Here is an 18,873-nt window from a genome sequence, read left to right on the forward strand (position 1 = left end):
GCAGAAATCTGACCTGATCCTTCACAGCATCTAGATCACCTGTGGGATGATGAAAGTAGGCATTTTTATCTGCCTTAGACACATAATGTCAAAAAAAGGCAAATTATGAAAAATGATTTGTCCCTATCTAAAAATAATTTACAAGTATTTCCATTTTGAGATATATTTTTTGTGTTTTCCTCATTTCCAACAACTTGCACAATACGACTATTAATTCTACCTTCTGTCATAATAACCCTGGTTCTCCTTTGTGTCATTGATGTCTTGCTGGTGTTAAGTGATTCAATACCAGAATGTGACTTGACATTTGTGTGGCACTTTAAATAATGCCTTTCTCACAAGAATCTCATTTTACTTGGGAAAGGACCTAACACACATACTAACTTTCTTAATTGCTATCCTAAGAGACTTATTAGTCCTGTCTGAAAATAGTAAAATCTTTTTCAGTCCAGTAATTAGTGTCATGCATTAAATAGTACCCTGGTGGCCTAATCGAATTAATTCTGCTTCGGAAGGGTTTAAACTGACCAAAACCCACAGCTGATTCTTTAGCATTTACCATTGCTAATATTAAAGTGTTTGCCCACCAACAAACCATAAGCTTGGCAGATTTAGTTCTTTATATTTCATAGTTTAAAAAAGTGTGCATGCGATTGAAATATCCTCATAAATTTGGAAAAAAAATCGGTTTTGATAATATGTATTTTGTCAAAGTTAGTTGAAAGAATTTTATATATATTATACCATTAAATATGCATTATTGATGTTTCTAGTTATTATAATGCAGGATATCTGTGTTTAAATCTCATTTCTCTTACCAATATTTTGCCCCAAAGACTGGGTGGACTTTTCCTCTCAGAAGACCTAAGACGATGAAGGAGACTTTCATTCTTGGCCAACCATAGAAAGGGAAAGTAAACTTACAAATCAACTTCTCAATCCTTTGGGGCTTGGAAGGTTATAGGTAAAGGGTTTAAAAAAAATGCAGGAAAGGACTAGGCATATAGATGGAGTGAAAATGAAATTAGAGCTTGTTTGGCATTCACTCTGGCAGCCATCTTAGATTCAACCCGCTTTGGCCAATTCACCTGAGGAGAAACTTCTAGCCTTTAGGTATCCTGACCTCAAAGATAAGCAGGATGAGGATGGTGTAGAAATTCAGCTAGGTCTCCCATGAGGAACAAGATTAGGGCAGGTAACATTTCCACATTTCTGTATCTGTAAAGAGAACAAGTGATGATTTCTAATATTTTCCCCAAATCTCTAAAATCATGATTATGTGAAAAACTAACCCGGGTCCTCAATAAAATGTTACTATTTCTCATTTTTTTTTTTTTTTGCTGAATCTCTGAAATCTCATGTGGTTCCCCTTCTGCTAAAGATTGTAGTGACTTGCATGTAGACATCTTTGATATCTAGGTGTCCAAACTGAAACCTAAATCACCCTGGACAGTATGTGTTTTGCATAGATTGTAAAAAATAAGGAACTGTTACAAATGGGAGACACCAGGAGGGATTTATGCAGCTAATGAAATAAAAGCTTTGCTTCTGAGGAAGTCTTTACCTGTTGGCTAAATTAAAACCAGACAGTGCTTTAATTAAAATTTTTTTTTTCTATCTTTGTAGGAAAAGTTGTATTCTTAAGTATGTCATTTCAAGTTTCTGACTATAAAAGGCTTGTTCCTTAAGTAAGATTTTTAGTCAAGGTCAGGAGCCATTCTTGGTAATTTAGGCAAAAAAAATATGTCGTTTTTAATGTATTCTTTCTACACGAAGAGGCTTTCTTCAGAGTGGATTCAAATAATTTTTATTATTCATAAAGAATAATAAAGGATGTTAATTTTGGTTTCTTGCCAATGGAGCTTTCATTTCATACCCTTGGAAAATGTGGTATGGCTTGTGTGCTTACCAAGGATATGGAGTTTTTATGAAGGTTTTATGCCTTTATGCAGTGCAGTTTCAAAGGGCACATGTTCAAAATGCTTTACAGTAAATTAAAGATGACCTTATCACAGACAGTTCTTTTCCAGAGGGTAGACGGCTGTTGAATTCGAAATTATGACAAGTGAATAATTTTAAGGATATAATGTATTTCCTCCTTACTGTTCTTTTTCTTACGACTTTATTTGATTCTTGACTATTGCTAGGAAGCTTAAAAAAGACTTTCTAAGATTCTTCATGTGGGTTTATTTATTTTCCTAGAGCTCTCCATTTTCTTTTTTTTTGTTGTTGCTAACTATTGTGTAAAAGAAGCAAATCATTTTATTGTGTGCGAACCCCCTCAAAAATATCATTCAGCATACAGTGATTCTATGTAAATGATTTAATGCTATCTTAGCAATGAGTATGTGAAATTTACCAGGCTGTAAGGCCTTTAACATTCCAAAGTGTTATGCAAAACATTACTTTTATAAAGTAACCTGGTGTTCAGGAAATTTTTAAAAATTATACTTAGTCTGGGCAATGCTGATTCAATGTTACTCCAAGATTTCTCAGAGCCTGTGATATGTCAATGTGAGAAAAATTTTATTGGGTCCAGAACTGTTTTTGTTGAGCAAGATAGTGGTTTACAAAACATTGTTAAAAAAAAAAAAAACAAAACTAGTTTTACATTATGGTAGATAGTAATAGAAGGAAAAAAAATAAAGCAAACTTTCTGGTTAATAACTTACATCTTTAGCATATTTTCAAATTCACCACATTTTTTACTTTCTACATACCCACTTATTTGATATAGTATTTGCTATATCAAATATGGCCTTAGTGTGTCTGTTTAAAACTGTGTATTGTTCAAAAACTGGTATAGTATCATGTAAGCCAGAACAGTGGGGTTCCCTCAGTGACCCAAGGACGCAGGAATCTGAATTATAATTCCACTTTTGTCACATATTTTTGTGTTCAGGTATAAAATACAATGTTAAGCTGGGCACATTGGTACATTCCTGTCATCCCAGCAACTTGGGAGGCTGAGGCAGGAGGATTGCAAATTCAAGGCCAGCATCAGTAATTTAGCAAGGCCCTGTCTCAAAACAAAAACAATAAAAATTTTAAAAAAGGGCTGGGGTGTTGCTCAGGATAAAACACCCCCTAGGTTCAATCCCCCCCCCAAAACCTTTATAACTTGGAATCCACACCTACAAAATCAGAATAAAAATACTGTGGTATAGGATTGTTTTAAAAAGACTTAACTGAGGTTTGCCACATGGAGAGCTGAGTGAACAAAATTCTTCTTCTTCATCTTTCTTTTCAACACTTCTATGGCATAAAAGGGTCCTTGTTCTCCTTTTTTGGCTAAGAACCCTTAGACACTAATACTTGTTAACTTGCCCGAAGATAACAGAGCAGTAAATAGTAAAATCTGGAATGGAGCCTTCCTTGTCTTTTGGTACTAAATGCAATGTTTTCTAAACTGCACTCAACTAAATTTTGCGTTTCATGGAAAATTTAGAAAGTGGCTATTCACAGGACATTTTGTAACACTTTGATACTATTTAATGGTCAGTACTTTCATTTTTGAATATCTTTTTTCTATTTGATCATGAGATGGATAGTATGTTTAGAAAAAGATGCCATCGTGATGATAATCCATAAAACTTTATGCTGTTGTCTATCCTTTTTTATATTCATTATGTTCACAATGAACATACAACTTTACCTATACCTACCCCTACTGCTTTTGATGTCAGGCATGATGTATTCTGGTATCAGTGGTAATAGTAATGTGTTATTGAATGGTTTGTCTGATGACTGTTGGACAAAATAAACATTTAAAATGCATGTTTTACTTAATTTTGAATAGTACATTTCAATAAATATGCATTCAAAATGGAATAAAAAGAGCATTTTGAAAATGGACTATAAAGATGATTTTCCAGATTTCTTCTGATAGTGTGGAGATGATGTGTTCATGAAATAGGACTGCAAAGCGAAATGGTCTCCTATTGAAATTTCCAGCTCAGCTCAGGGATTTCACAGAATGTAAACATCAGGGCAGAGATGAAGCATTTGTTTTCAAAAAAGGAGATAGTTACACTGCCATCATGTTCCCTTCAAATTAATTTACATCGACTTTAGCGGATGGTCGAATAAAACAGAAATATTTAACTATCCAGTCAAAAATGTGAACATACTTGTTTAGAGGAATCAATGAGCCATATATGCAGAACATAAACCAAAAGGAACTCTGGAGGCAGAAGCAGTTGATTTTCTCTTAGCCCAGAATTGTGTTTCTGTGACTGTGACTTTTAATTTAAAATGATAATAGGCTTAAGACGTGATTAGATTTGAGCATTTGAAAAAGGTTGAAAGGATTTTTCTTTCTAATGTGCTCAGGCTCTGAGTTATAATGGCAATATGCAGCATGGATCTAAGTGCTTTTAGTTCATTTGGTCTAATCTTATTTTTTAATGTAGTTCACCAACATTTATAGACCACTAATACATTTAGTAGATGGCTTTACAGATTTCTCCTAGTAATATGAGCAAGCTGACTCAATGAAGATTTTGGCTTTTAGCTATTATCATAATTTCAATATAAATTGCAATATTTTTAACATCCAATTTATTCAATTTCGGCTCCATTTCCTATCCAGAGACCTGGACATTATTTTAAGAGTCAAGGTGGCAATGAACTGAATGCTATATAAGGAAGCAAATTCATCAATGCTTTTCCATCTAGGAAAATAGAAACAGACACACAATTGAGGCAGATGTACCCTGCTGTGACATTTCTTATTTGCTTCAAAGGTCTTTCCTTAAGTAGACAAGGTATGAAGCAATGGGAATATAATCTAATTTTTAAAAATGATACATAGATATTGTAGAATATTTGGAAAAGAAATGTAATTATCTATGTCTCCTCCCTAATATTATAACCACCCTTCTTTTTTTTTTTTTTTTTTTTTTGGAAAGGATCTATTTCTTATTAATCTTCTTATTTGATTTTTGACTTTTTCAATTGAGATGTAATAGTAATATTTATCACTGATTTCATTGAAGGCATTAATTGTTTTGTTACATAACCTTTCTTAGTATCACTTTAAAATTTTTTATTAGTGCACTATAGTTACATGTAACAATGGGGTTCATTTAGACACAGTCATACATACCTGAGGGATAATTTGCTCAACTTTAGTCCCCAGTGCTTTCTCTTTTATTCCCCACCTTCCTACTTTATTCTCCTTTCTCTACTCTATACTGGTTTGTCTTCTATTAGTATCATTTTGTAATAGCTACAAAATACTTCCCATGGCAGAAAATGTAGTGTCTTACATATTTCCTTGTTTTCAGAAATTTAGGTTGTTTCTAATATTTTTCATGCTACAAACAACACCAAAGTTAATAATCTTTCTATGAAAATTCACTGTTTTCCAGAATATTTTTTGGAGTTAGCATATTTTTTCCAGTTAGCATAAGTTGGCCAAGTGGCTCTCTCACGTGTTATAGTTTGCCTAATACCTACAACTTTTAAAGGTAAAAATTGCAGATTTCGCAAAAATTGAGAATGGGTTTCATTTAGATCTGTTTAGTTTGAGGCAAGAGTAGGAAACACAAGTGTGACCATTCAGGAGATATCTATAGATTCTTTAGAAACCCAAGGGAGTGAGAAGGGACATCGTTACCTATGGGACACTGAAGCCCATGAGAAGAAATTTTAACAGATGGCATTTGAGAAAAAATTTTAGAAAGAAATTTACAAGTGAGGCTGGGCATGTAGTTCAGTGGTGGAGCATCTGCTTAGTATGTGTGAGGTCCTGGGTTCAATCCCAGGGGGAGCAGTGAGAAAAGAAAAAGAAGATTTTTTTTACATGTAAATATGAATATCTTTTTATGTTTGCAACACTCATATTCATTCATAGTGCACTGTGGCCTCAAACTGATTTTGTCTTTTTATTCTTTCTCCTTCTTAACTCCCCCACCAAATTTGTTCACTTATGTCATTTATGTGGTAAAATGAAAGCAATTCAACTGAACAGATTCATTTGGAAAGATTAGATAAATGATATTCTCACCCTACCATTCTGGCATAAAAATAAAATGAAGGCTTCTAGGATTTCAGGCTGCATGGAGGAGATAAGTTATACCAATAAACTATTTTATTATTTGCCTTTTTGAAAAATCTTTCATATTAAAAGAAAGAATACATACCTATCCACCATGGAACCAACTTAAAATATTACAGTGAGGTGCAATGATCTATTGATATCTTTTCACTGGAGTGGGAGAGAATGTGCGTCTCATGAGGATAGGTTCCATATCAAGATCTCTTCCTTCCTCCATACCACCTGCCTTCTCTCCTACCTTTCATTCCTCTCTCCCTTCTTCCTTTATCAGTTAACCCTTTTCCTCCTTTCCTTCCCTCCCCTTTAGTCTTTACAGTGTGCCCAGCCCTGCCCTAGTTTCTGAGAATTCAGTGGTAACAGACGAGGTCTAGATTTCCCTGGAATAAATATTCTTGTGAGGAGGAGAGATGAAATAAACAAATATGAAATATATACACAAGATGCTCAGATACTGGTAAAGACTCATTTGCAAAGATTAGATAAATGATATTCTCACCCTACCATTCTTTCTTGGGATGACAGTGCATGAGATGGCCGAAAACAAATATTTTCAAGTGAAAAGAGTAACTAGGAGAGGCCTGGGCAGGAAGGATTACATGCAGGAAGTAATGTTCAGAAAATGGATGGTATTTAAAGTTATGGACCAAAGGTGAGCACTTAGAGCAAAAAGGGTTGATATGGGGGAATGGCAAATTTAGAAAGTTTCAAAGAGTTTGTCCGTGGAGGAGCAGAAAAGTGGGGTAGACATTGGAGGGACATGTGGATTTAATGATGAGAATCAATTTATTTTTCTTTCTCTCTTTAACATCTATTTCTATGCCTCTGATAGGAGATATTAGAGCAGTTTTGTTTCTAATAGAGATGACCTAATAGAGAAATGGGGCTACTGAAGGGTCTTGACGGTGTGACTGCAGAAATAATGTCTTCAGGAAATTACAGAGATGGGGTTGGGGCATTGTTGGAGGGATCTTCCTGAGAAGGAGCTTGGCCATCTCATGCAGTGTCATCCCAAGAGAGGAACAGCACTGGTAGCTTAATAGTCTTATGGTTGAAAAACAAGGGAGAAATTAGTCTGGTGGCTTCTAATCTCCATGTTCTATAAGGTATCCATATAGTATTTTTCTACTTGGCTCCAGCTCCTGAGATAACTCTGCTGTCCCACAGAACTCTCAACATTGGAAGTTTGGAGTCAGTGTTATCACAGACTGTTAAAGAAAGCACAAAGAGGGTATTGAAGTCATGAAGTTTGGTCAATTTTTAGTCTATTCTATGACCAGAATCATTCGAGAGAACTTAGATAACACTCCTAAGACCACTGCACTAATTGGGAAGTATCACCAGGGTTGAATCTGAGACTGAGGGTCCTGAAATCAATCTCTACTCTTTCTACATTTCTCTTACTAGATAGTGAATATGTGTTTCTTTGTTACTTTGATAGTTTTGGATATCTTCATACCTGGCCATAAAGTGATGCTTTACTGAGAAACCAGTAAGAAAAATGACATCAAAATAATTATTATGAAAAGGTCTTACCTGAAATAGTATATATAGTAACGTAACCGAAAATGTTCACAGTCAAGAGCACATGCTGTAGTCCCTGCGTTCCATACCACATTCTTGGATCCTCAGGGTGGTAGATGTGGAAATTGTGTTTGAATCTTGGATTTTGTTATAAGCGCTCTGAATTGTGTGGTGGGCAACTGCTCTTTGGTTTGCCACTGTGCAACCAGTGTCCAATGTTTCTCCCATTCTGATAACACGTATGTGGCCCTTTTCAGTATACTTCTGCCCTGACCTATGATGCTGTTCAAGTGATGACCGAAGCTTTCCGCAACCTACGGAAGCAGAGAATCGAGATCTCCAGAAGAGGAAATGCAGGAGACTGTCTGGCAAATCCAGCAGTCCCCTGGGGACAAGGTGTGGAAATAGAAAGGGCCCTCAAACAGGTCAGTCTCTGAAAATGAGAGTTATGATTTTTAACACGGCCATTCATTTTAATTTTTTCTTGACGAATTTGCCATGCTTGCTTTATTCTTATGTTTAATATACAGGCATTATTATTCCTAACAACACAAAGATAGGTTGAAGACTGAAAGAAATCCTATTAATGAACTTTTCTTCACTGGAGCCCAGCAAGAATTACCTGTATAGTTTGTCTCTTTTAGTGAAGTAAATATATAACTCTGCTTCTTTTTCATTTCCTCATTAGGTTCAGGTTGAAGGTCTCTCAGGAAATATAAAGTTTGACCAGAATGGAAAAAGAATAAACTATACGATTAACATCATGGAGCTCAAAACTAATGGGCCCCGGAAGGTAAATCTTTAGAGATTTAAAGGCAGGTGTCTCTCTGTGAAGAGGTGAGTTAGCTAATTATCATTGCACATTTCCAAAAACATCCTGGAGAAGGTTCACATAGAATTTAGTGACTTCTAGAAACATATATTATTGATTTTTTTTTCTGAATCAAATCTATTCTTTTCTGGTAAGTAAGTTTGAAATGTAATTTAAAAACAACTAGCAAGTAAAACTGTCATACTTTTTTTTCAGACTATAGTTAAAAAAAATTAAAAAAAAATTTTGGAGAGAGAGAGAGAGAGAGAACTGTTACTGAACGTTTAGTATTCAGAAGCCAAAAAATAGTGACTGCAAATATGGATTAACTTCAATTTAACATCTTTCTTTTAACTCTCATGGTTAAAATATCAGTTTGGTATTTATTTATATTTCTGTAAGTTCACTCCAGAACTACTAAGAGAATATGAAAAGTGAATATGAAGAAACAGGCCCATTTTAAGAATTGTATTTTTGCTAGTTCCTTTGTAGTTTGATTACATGTACACATTCTTTAATTTAGACAAGCTCAGTTAATGTGAGTGTAATTTTGGACTTAGACCTGGGATTAAAAATAATTAAATATGTTGGTAACAGAAAGGTCATTTATCCATGCTGTGACCTTTTTCAGATTGGATACTGGAGTGAAGTGGACAAAATGGTTGTTACCCTGACTGAGCTCCCCTCTGGAAATGACACCTCTGGGCTCGAGAATAAGACTGTTGTTGTCACCACAATTTTGGTAATTAGCTGCATTTGCCTATGTTGGACTTTCCTTTTTCTGATGAAAAATATCTTCCAAGGACAGTTGCTGTTTTAGGGCAATAACTAATACAGAGCTGCTTTTGCAATGTTATGATCGTTTATTGCATTTTTCTCTGTCAAAAGAACAACATAAACCCTTGCAGAACCATTCACACTGTTCTCTGTTCCATTCAAGTCTGAAATAGTCTGACAGATAGTTCATACTCTATTGCACACCCAAACAACGGGGCAAAGACTAAGAGGGTCGTCATATTTCCTCAGATATTTTGCCTTGCCATTCCCACCTAACTCTGGGTAAACTCTGTATTCCATTTGTTAAATGAATTAATAATGTTTTTGGCTTCTTTTTCATAATAAAAGATAAAATTCTTAAAAACAAGGATGATATCCATTCTTTTTACCCTTAATTTGTACACAGTGGTTGGTTCATGCACAGTATAAAATAAATGCATATTTAATAAATGAGGCAAAATTGAATTGAATCTTGAATGATCTGGGTTCTGAATAGATGAAAGGGAAATGTGGATCATGATGACAAGCTATTGGTGAAGTTGAGAAAATGGAGTTCATTATAGAACATGATTTTGTGACAAACATTTGTGTTTTATTTCACTTTAACACTGATGTAATAGGTTTGTGGGATTCCTTATCCCAGTAATAAGAGATGCAAATATAGAAAGGCTAATAAGATATTTGAGTAAAAACCTCAGTAGAAGTTTGGAAGTCTCTTACTCAGTAAAGGTGAGTTAGACATTTGAGGATTCTCACCTTCATCATGTCATTGAGAAGAGCTATTGCGTTGAGACCTCAAATATCTTTGGTGACTCTTCCATTGAAGAACATTAGATGATGCGGAATCATTTTTCCATGCTTCCTCTGAAGTTCGGAGCAGGGAGCTACTCTCCAGCTATCCTTGCGCCATCATCTTAGGATTTTATATCTCATAGCAGAAGTGAGATCTGAAACCTGAAGGTGTAGAATCAGCATGTTACCATGGTTGTGAGTCTTTGAATCTGTGTATCGAAGGATACACCGATGGATCTGATTTCCATATGAGAACTCCTTGGGGCAGCAAGGACACAAGACTTTGGGTGGATGCTGTTCTTGTGGTCAGTGCAAATTTAGCCAAGAGCAAGAGTGTGGTAGATCCAGAGTTGAATAATATAGATGTTGAGCGGCATTTTCCTCTCTCAGCTCTAGATATTATAAACAGAAGGGGACATGCTAACATTTTGTGATATCGAGTACTTTGTTAATTCTGATATGGTTAGGTAAAAGATTTTTTTTCCCCTTCCTCCCTCTCTCCCTCCCTTTCTTCCTTCCTTCCCCTCCCTGCTCTGTCTTTTTCTGGTACCAAGGATTGTATCCATGGTTGCTCTACCACTGAGTTACATCCCTGTCCTTTTTTTTTTTTTTTTTTTTTTGAGACAGGGTCTCATTAAGTTGCTGAGGCTGGCTTCTACCTTGTGATCTTCTTGCTTCAGCCTCCCATCATGAGTTCCTGAAATTATGGGCATGTGCCATGGGTACAAGTAATCTTAATGAAATATAATGACAGGTATTTGAGGACCTTTGTTCCAGAAACATTATGATTCTCTTTTCCCCACTAATGTTGTACACCATGTATGTTCTACATTATCTTTGGCAAACAGGTTATTATTAAACATGGAAGTATGATTCAAAGAGAGTACATTATTAACTTAGCCATTTTAATCAGCTAAAGTGTGGTCTTTCTATATAGGAATCTCCGTATGTTATGATGAAGAAAAATCATGAAATGCTTGAAGGCAATGAACGCTATGAGGGCTATTGTGTCGACTTGGCTGCAGAAATTGCAAAACATTGTGGGTTCAAGTACAAGTTGACCATTGTTGGGGATGGCAAGTATGGGGCCAGGGATGCAGACACGAAAATTTGGAATGGGATGGTTGGAGAACTTGTATATGGGGTAAGTATGGCTCTCCTTATAAAGCTATTTAATTTGAATTGTTGCGACGGAAATGCCTCCCCTCCCTTCCAAGTGTCTGTATCTGAGATTGCTGGTGTCCCACATTACTCTAGAGATATGATCTTATTTCCTTGTGGACATGTGAATGATTGAGACTGAATCCAGAAGTAAACATGCAGATAGCTGATGTAGGCATGCCATCTGTCTTGAAGTGTATGGGCCATATGTATTATAAAGGTTGCGAAGATATAGATACAGTATAGATGTATAATTATGGTCAAGACAGATGGGTATCCTATTTATTTATGGAGAGGGAAGATATTTGGCCAACAAATTGCTTTCCTGTTTATTCTTTACTGGCATTTTCCTGGGAAATAATTGTTACCACTTTTCTATTCCTTTCCTTCCCCTTCCATCCAATCATGTAACCATGATTTGTTTTTGACTGCAATTCCAGTTCCTCCTCTCCTTTGTTTCCCTTACAGAAAGCGGATATTGCAATTGCTCCATTAACTATTACCCTTGTGAGAGAAGAGGTGATCGACTTCTCAAAGCCCTTCATGAGCCTGGGAATATCTATCATGATCAAGAAGCCTCAGAAGTCCAAACCAGGAGTGTTTTCATTTCTTGATCCTTTAGCCTATGAGATCTGGATGTGCATTGTTTTTGCCTACATTGGGGTCAGTGTAGTTTTATTCCTGGTCAGCAGATTTAGTCCCTACGAGTGGCACACTGAGGAATTTGAAGATGGAAGAGAAACACAAACTAGTGAATCAACTAATGAATTTGGGATTTTTAATAGTCTCTGGTTTTCCTTGGGTGCCTTTATGCAGCAAGGATGCGATATTTCGCCAAGGTTGGTTACTCACCTGCTTCAACTTTGTGCATTTTAGGTCTCCAGTGCATATTCATGGTGTTTATGAATTCACTCTAAAGAAGTTACCAGCTGCCGACTGCTTGTCCAAGCAAATTAAGACTTTGAAGGACAAACTTTGACCATCGGCGTAAGCCTGTGAAATATTTGAACAATGTTCTTTGAATGTTGATCAGGTATTTCCCTGGTGAAATTATACACACCATGGAGAGGCTATAAAATGCATAAGGTTTCTATCATTCCATGCCTTCTTGGAGGGGTACCGTGTTTTTGCTGCATATTCTCATTTTACAGTCATCTGTGTATTGATTCACAGACCTGTATATGGGAAAATGGGCAATTTAATTTATTAACAACAACAACAACAAAAAAACTTGTTGGAAAAAATTTGTTCACACACATCCCATTTCTTTTATTTTCCTAACATTGGCTCATGGAAATGCTGTAAAAAAGACATTATACAAGTTTTCTTTTTCTTTCTTTTTTTTTTTGAGGTTTGCTGGCTGGATTAAAAAGATGATAACAGTTTCTGAGTATCTGGAAATACATAGAATACGTAGAGAGGACTAATTATTCACTAAAAAGCTTGTGTCATGTTGAATGGTAGTACATACACACCATGCAATAAACTCCTTCTCTAGTATCATTAGGATGTGTTAATCCCTATACTGGAATGCCTAATTATAGTAAATCTGTCACAAAGCATCAATTACTTTTACCTTATATATGTGAGTGAGAATGATAACAATATGTGGCTCTTCAGAGGAATAAATCATGTTTTCTCTAGTGTGTTAACTTTAGCATTGAAAGCCAAATGGCTCACAGTCTACTGGAACATTTTTTTTCGGGCTGGATTACCCTTCTTTGATTCTAAGGGATGCCTTACGTAGTGAAGGAGGTGAATTTTCTGATATTAATTCATTAAGTTGTTGTATTTTGAGCACTTTCCTAAATTATCAGTCATTAATTTCAAAAACTATATGAAAAGCTCAAAACTATATACCTTTTATGATTTTTCAGCATGTTTCACAACACAAGGTAAGGAAAGTATGCCATGTGGGCAGAAATTATCAATGATTTACTTCTCTGATAAGAATTCTGGTGGTAGTGATTTTTTTAAAAAATAATAGTTTTTTACAAATATATGTCTAAAAAAGCTTAGGTCTCTCATATTCCCTGGGGCTTTTCTGCCAAACTGCATAGAATTAGAAATAATGCCAATGATATTTGCATGGCATGACATGTATACATGTGGAGGGACTATATGTATATCTTTAGTATATGTTTCATCTCTAGCAGAACATAGAAGATTCACAGCTTCATCTCTATATTTAGTTTATCTGATTGAAGTTAAAGGTACAAAGAGAAGGTCCTAATAATGAGGGAAAGGGGATCATATTAAGGTCTCAGGGAACACTCTGGTCCATAAAATACTAAATAAATGACTTACCTTTGATAAGAAGGCCACTGAAGTACGATACCCTGATTTGAGATGTAAGGCAATTATCCTGGAGTGATATAAATTATGCTCTGGTTTTTTTTTTTTTTGGATGTGTAGGAGAAGTGTATGGGGTGCATCATGAAGTAGAATGCATTGTCTGAGTTCCCATGAATGGGTCTTTAGTTCTGTTTGCCCTACTCATCTTCAGTCCTGTCATGTGTCCTGAGCTTGTACGAATGGAAACCCTATTTGCACATAGTGTCTGGGGCACAAGACACATTTAACAGTGTTTGACATTGCAGGGTCCTTCACTACATATAGATGACTTCTCGTTTTTATTATGCCTGCTTCCAAATAGGGTTTTTTTCCCTGATTTTTAAATTTCATTCGTAAGTCATGACTCATACAATTTCACACAGAGAAATTTCACAAAGAAATCTTTATTTCTTAGTAAGACACACAGATTTTAGCTAGCATGCTTTTTTTTTCAATTTTCATGATTTATTTTTCATCAATCATGAAATATATGTGTATACATTTATTTGCATTTAAATATATATATGTAAAATTTATTTTATTAAAAATTTAAAATGTGAGGCTAGGTATGTGGTATAGTACAGTGCTTGCTGGGCATGAATAAAATTCTGGGTTCTATCCCCAGTATTATAATAAATAAATAAATAAATATTTTAAAAGTACCTATCTTTATTTTTATGTTCTATAGACATTAAAAAGTGAGCATAATATATAGTGTTGAAAATTTTAATAATTTTTTAAAAAGAAGCAAACTGTCATGCTTTAGAATGCAATGATGACTACTCTAGGTCAGAAGAGTAGAGTGGATGATTGACTGTTTTTAGAAAAAGCTTGAAATGCACAGGTGATTTTAAGAAATGCTCTTTAAATATTTTTTTAAAAATTATATTCCTTCCCAATTAAAATATGATGTGGAACTATGTTATTAATGTCTATAGAACACATTTAAATTGTAATCTAGAATGATTGATTAGACTTATTGTTTTGGTCATTGGCCAGAAATTAAATTTATAATATCTTCACTATAAGATACAGTTTTCCAAAGAATAGTTTCTAAAAATGGGAATTATTTTTCTGCTTACTTTGGGTCTTCCTCCCAATGTTTCTAAAGGATTTAATTAAATATAAAAATATGTTATTTAAAAAACAATTATTTAATAGAAATCGAAAGGAAATATAGTGTATGTATATTTATTTGCTTCTTTATTGCATATGCTGAGAATTAAATTTTTTGTTTTTAATTATAGAAATCATTTTTTTCTATTTAGAAACATTCATTGATACCTTTAAAACCTTTGAAAGTAAATAACAAATTACTTAAGTATTTTTCACTTCTGAATGACTTGTAAGTCCAATAATATTTTGAACTTATACATTTTAAACCAATTGAAATATTTAATCTCATTGAATCTGGTTTAAACACTGAAATAGAAATCAACTGGTGATATTTACTTTTTCAAAGAAAAAAAATGATTTATAAAAATTATTCCTAAACATTTAATTTAGCATGTGGTGGGTACAGTGGGTAGAGTCAAAACCAATTAGCCAGTGATCAGCTTTTCTTTGAAGAGATTAAGTTTTCAGGCACTGAATCTGCCACCTTAAATACAGGCTACCTATTGTGTAGTTTATTCCTCCCATGTCATAGGGTAAATAGTGAACATTCTGAGAGTAGTTGTGTCTGCCTGAAGAATTTTCCAACAATAAGTCTTAATATCCTTTTCATAAGTGAGAATGATGTAACTTTTTCTATGCTATCATATTTGTTTAATTCTTTGCATCTCATAGAGATTTTGTGGTAAAAGCACTTATATTATTTTTGTTTTCCATTGCTATTTCTCTCTCATTTTAATCAACAGGAGTTTTCATCTAAAAAACAAAGGCAGGGACAAACTAATTTGATAAGAAAGTTTTGTTTTTTTTTTTTTTTTCACTGAATGGTGTATTCTACCAATATAACCCAACAATTTGATATAGTATCTGTTTTACTAAGAGATGCATTTTTAAATATTGATTGTCGAGAACCTTAAGGCCATAAAGTGCCAAATATTTGTGATTAAATTTTTAGAATTGTATCCTCTTCACTTTTGCAAGTCTGATTGACTTCACTCTCATAACTTTTGACAAAGCAGAATTACTGAGAACAGGAAAAATATTTAGTTTATTGGTTTGTTAATATTCCTCAAATTCTTTAATTATGTGTAGAATATCATATCATCATATAGTGAAATAATACGGTGGATTTCTTTTTATACATCGACATATTTATATTTATCTAGTTCAAATTTAAAGTAAATTAATGGGAATCTATTAAGCTTTTAAAAAGTATTGTATGTAAGAATTTATCGTCATAGAAATATTGCTATTTTGTTATATTTCACACTGGGAGTTTATTTGACAAACTTTTAAACACCTAATTTGTTTTCTTTTAGTTTTCTTTTTTCTTAAGCAGGAGACAGACATGAACAGGGCAGTCCATACTGTGAAGGCATCTGATTTTTATTCTTTGAGATTTATGTTTTGTGTCATATCTTTGTTTATGGTATTATTTTTTTTTCCATTTTCTCTTTTATGCTGTATCAAATACCTATATTTTTGCATACATAAAACATGATTAAATTTTGGGCCTTTTTGAGGGATTGGAGCATCACTGGTGCATTCAAGGGAAGGATTTTTTCATTGTTTAATGTGACATCCACGGTGCATACTCTCATTTTTAAAAATAATTCAGTTTTGTTTGTAAACATTGTTATGAGTTTTGCTGATCTTCTAAGATTCTCTTCTTCATGTTTACTTATGTCATGAGTATATAAAGAACTATGATATTTAATGAATTGTTTGTACCTTTCTTAAAATTGCTTCATTATGGAATTTCATACCATGAACTATTTGGGCATTATAACTTTGAGAATCCCAGCATTTTCAAGTTTTGTCCTCTGGGTATGTTATCAGATTTAGTCAATCTATATTCCTTGCCCAAAATATTTAGTAATTTTTAAATTCAGTAACTAGTAGAAATATGGAAAAGTATAAAATGAAATATTCCTGTATAAGTCAATATTTGCATATTACTGCTAACTTGTTTTTTTTAATTAGGTCATTCATTTAACTTTACAAATCCATTTCATACTTGTTATTAGATCCCTCTCTGGGCGCATTGTTGGAGGTGTGTGGTGGTTCTTTACCCTGATCATAATCTCCTCCTACACGGCTAACTTAGCTGCCTTCCTGACTGTAGAGAGGATGGTGTCTCCCATCGAAAGTGCTGAGGATCTTTCTAAGCAAACAGAAATTGCTTATGGAACATTAGACTCTGGCTCCACGAAAGAGTTTTTCAGGGTAAGAGACACTGCTTTGTGGCTTCTGATTTTGTACCTAAAATTTAACCTCTTTAAATTTTGTCACCTCCTCCCCACTGCCATGATCTATGCCAAGGTGCTATATGAAAATAACCCTGTCTGTCATTCTGTGTTTGCTCTTGAATTTATCTCTATCTCTGACCCTTCCCTGTTCCTTTCCTAGCTTTGTTTCTTTGTTGATTCTTAACCCCTTTGGAGAGAAACTACAATGTTGCAATGAAATTTTAATGTTTTATAAAAATTAATTGTCCTTTTGGAACAAAACTGAAGCAAAATATAGTTAAGTTTAGATGGTTAATGTGTTTTAAACAAGGATATATATCCTTTTATGTTTCATTTTACATAAAACGTGATTGAATCTCTCTTGCATAGTGTATATTTGAAAGACCCATGTTGAAACCAGATATGCTAATTCTGTGTCAGAAAACAGATTATGTTATTAAGTGAATATTCTGAATTTTCCTTGCAACTGCTTCATGGAGAGGCTATCAAAGGCCCTCTACTTTTAAAATAGGTCACACAATCATAATGTGTCTATTAGATGTAGGTTAATATTATTCTTCCAGTTAGTGGTCCTGTATTTATAGGAAGATATCAGGGCTTCATGTTAGCATAATTTTCTTTCATTTTACTATTATTTACATAAAAGAACTCATCCTGTTGAAATGCTTAAATACAGATGATTAATTTCTGTCACAAACCAATGTATATGATGTGTGATGATCTCTGATAATCCACAAGCATCTTTGAATGTATCTGAGTTGTTGTGAGATCATGGCCAATTTATTTCATAATTAGGATTGGGACCCTCAGTTGGCCAAATGCTGAAGCAGCAGATTGTAATTTGCAGGCTATCTCCTCCTGAATTATCCCTGGTGTCTTTTCCAAATAACTTCAGCTGGGCTGAAGATACATAAGATGGAAGGAAAAGTGTGGGGGCAAAAACCACAGATAATAACAGAAAGTTAGAAATTGGGTTCAGTAAGAGTATAAGACCTTAGTACTTTCTTATGTACCTCAATTTAAGTGGAGAAGTATGATCTACCAGCAGATTTTTTTGGATTCAATGAGGATCTAAGTATGAATATGGTAATACAAATTTGCTACTAATGACAGTCTGTGATCACTTCTGGATCTACATGTTGGGGTTGGGGTGTGGCTCAATGGTGGAGTGCTTGCCTAACATGCATGAAGTCCTGAGTTCAGTCCCCAGTCCCCATGCCCAAGTCTTCAAAGACAAATAGCTGCAATGATATTGGACCTACATGCAATATAGGTATGCATACTTTCAATATAACAGTGCTCCAATTTCATCGTAACAATACATTAATTAAAGTAAATTAGAATATTGAATGTTTCTCCATTAGAAATATATGTCATACATAACATGATTTGCTTTTATCTTATCTGGAAAAATGAGAAACTCTTCGAGGTAAATGAGATCTGTGAATGATACAGGAACCTGACCTGGTTTACTGAGTGATACTTTTGTTGAGAAATTATGTATATTGTTTGTAGATGCTCTCTTGCATTTGAGTAGGCATCTGTTGAGAGAGGTACTTATCACCTTGTGTGGAAACAGTGGTACCGGCTACTTTCGACCACAATCCATCCTCATGACAGACCGTTTCAGTGTATCTTAACTCAGTCCATCAGAGAAACATGCCTTAATCAGTAAGATGCCAGGATTTCATGCTCGATGTTCTCAAATTCTCTAGTAGACAAGAAGAGAAAGCTAGAGAACTCAGAACAAAGAAATTTGCTACTATTCTTTTTCAGCACACAAATCCTTGGAGACTGAATTTGCAATATGCAGTTGTGGAATTTTCATAAGGTCATAGTGTTTACCTTTCCTACAGTAATAGAGAAATCATGGGGGATATTTAGGAAAACTGACTACTTCTATTGACATAGGTTCCCAAAGCAGTTTCCCACACTCCATTGCTTTGAAACCTCACAATATTTCTGTCTGAAAGTTGCTATGATTTGGATGGTTTAAGTTGCCTCCAAAAGATTCATGTGCTAGAAGGTTGATCCACAGTCTGAAGATGTTGAAA

General features: G+C 34.4%; 1 protein-coding gene across 4 annotated transcripts in view; it reads left to right on the top strand.

Annotated features, from left to right (window-relative positions):
• Gria2 (glutamate ionotropic receptor AMPA type subunit 2) overlaps positions 1-18,873 on the top strand; it is a 142,061-nt gene that overhangs the window by 105,338 nt on the left and 17,850 nt on the right. For all 4 annotated transcript variants that reach the window (XM_015484411.2, XM_015484414.2, XM_048813564.1 and 1 more), the window contains exons 7-12: positions 7,840-8,007; positions 8,271-8,375; positions 9,025-9,135; positions 10,900-11,106; positions 11,592-11,962; positions 16,598-16,796. In XM_015484411.2, the coding sequence (XP_015339897.1) occupies positions 7,840-8,007; positions 8,271-8,375; positions 9,025-9,135; positions 10,900-11,106; positions 11,592-11,962; positions 16,598-16,796 (1,161 nt within the window). The remainder of the gene's footprint in view (positions 1-7,839; positions 8,008-8,270; positions 8,376-9,024; positions 9,136-10,899; positions 11,107-11,591; positions 11,963-16,597; positions 16,797-18,873) is intronic.

This window comes from Marmota marmota, unplaced genomic scaffold (assembly GCF_001458135.2).
Source record: "Marmota marmota marmota unplaced genomic scaffold, marMar, whole genome shotgun sequence".
NCBI classification, from domain to species: Eukaryota; Metazoa; Chordata; class Mammalia; order Rodentia; family Sciuridae; genus Marmota; species Marmota marmota.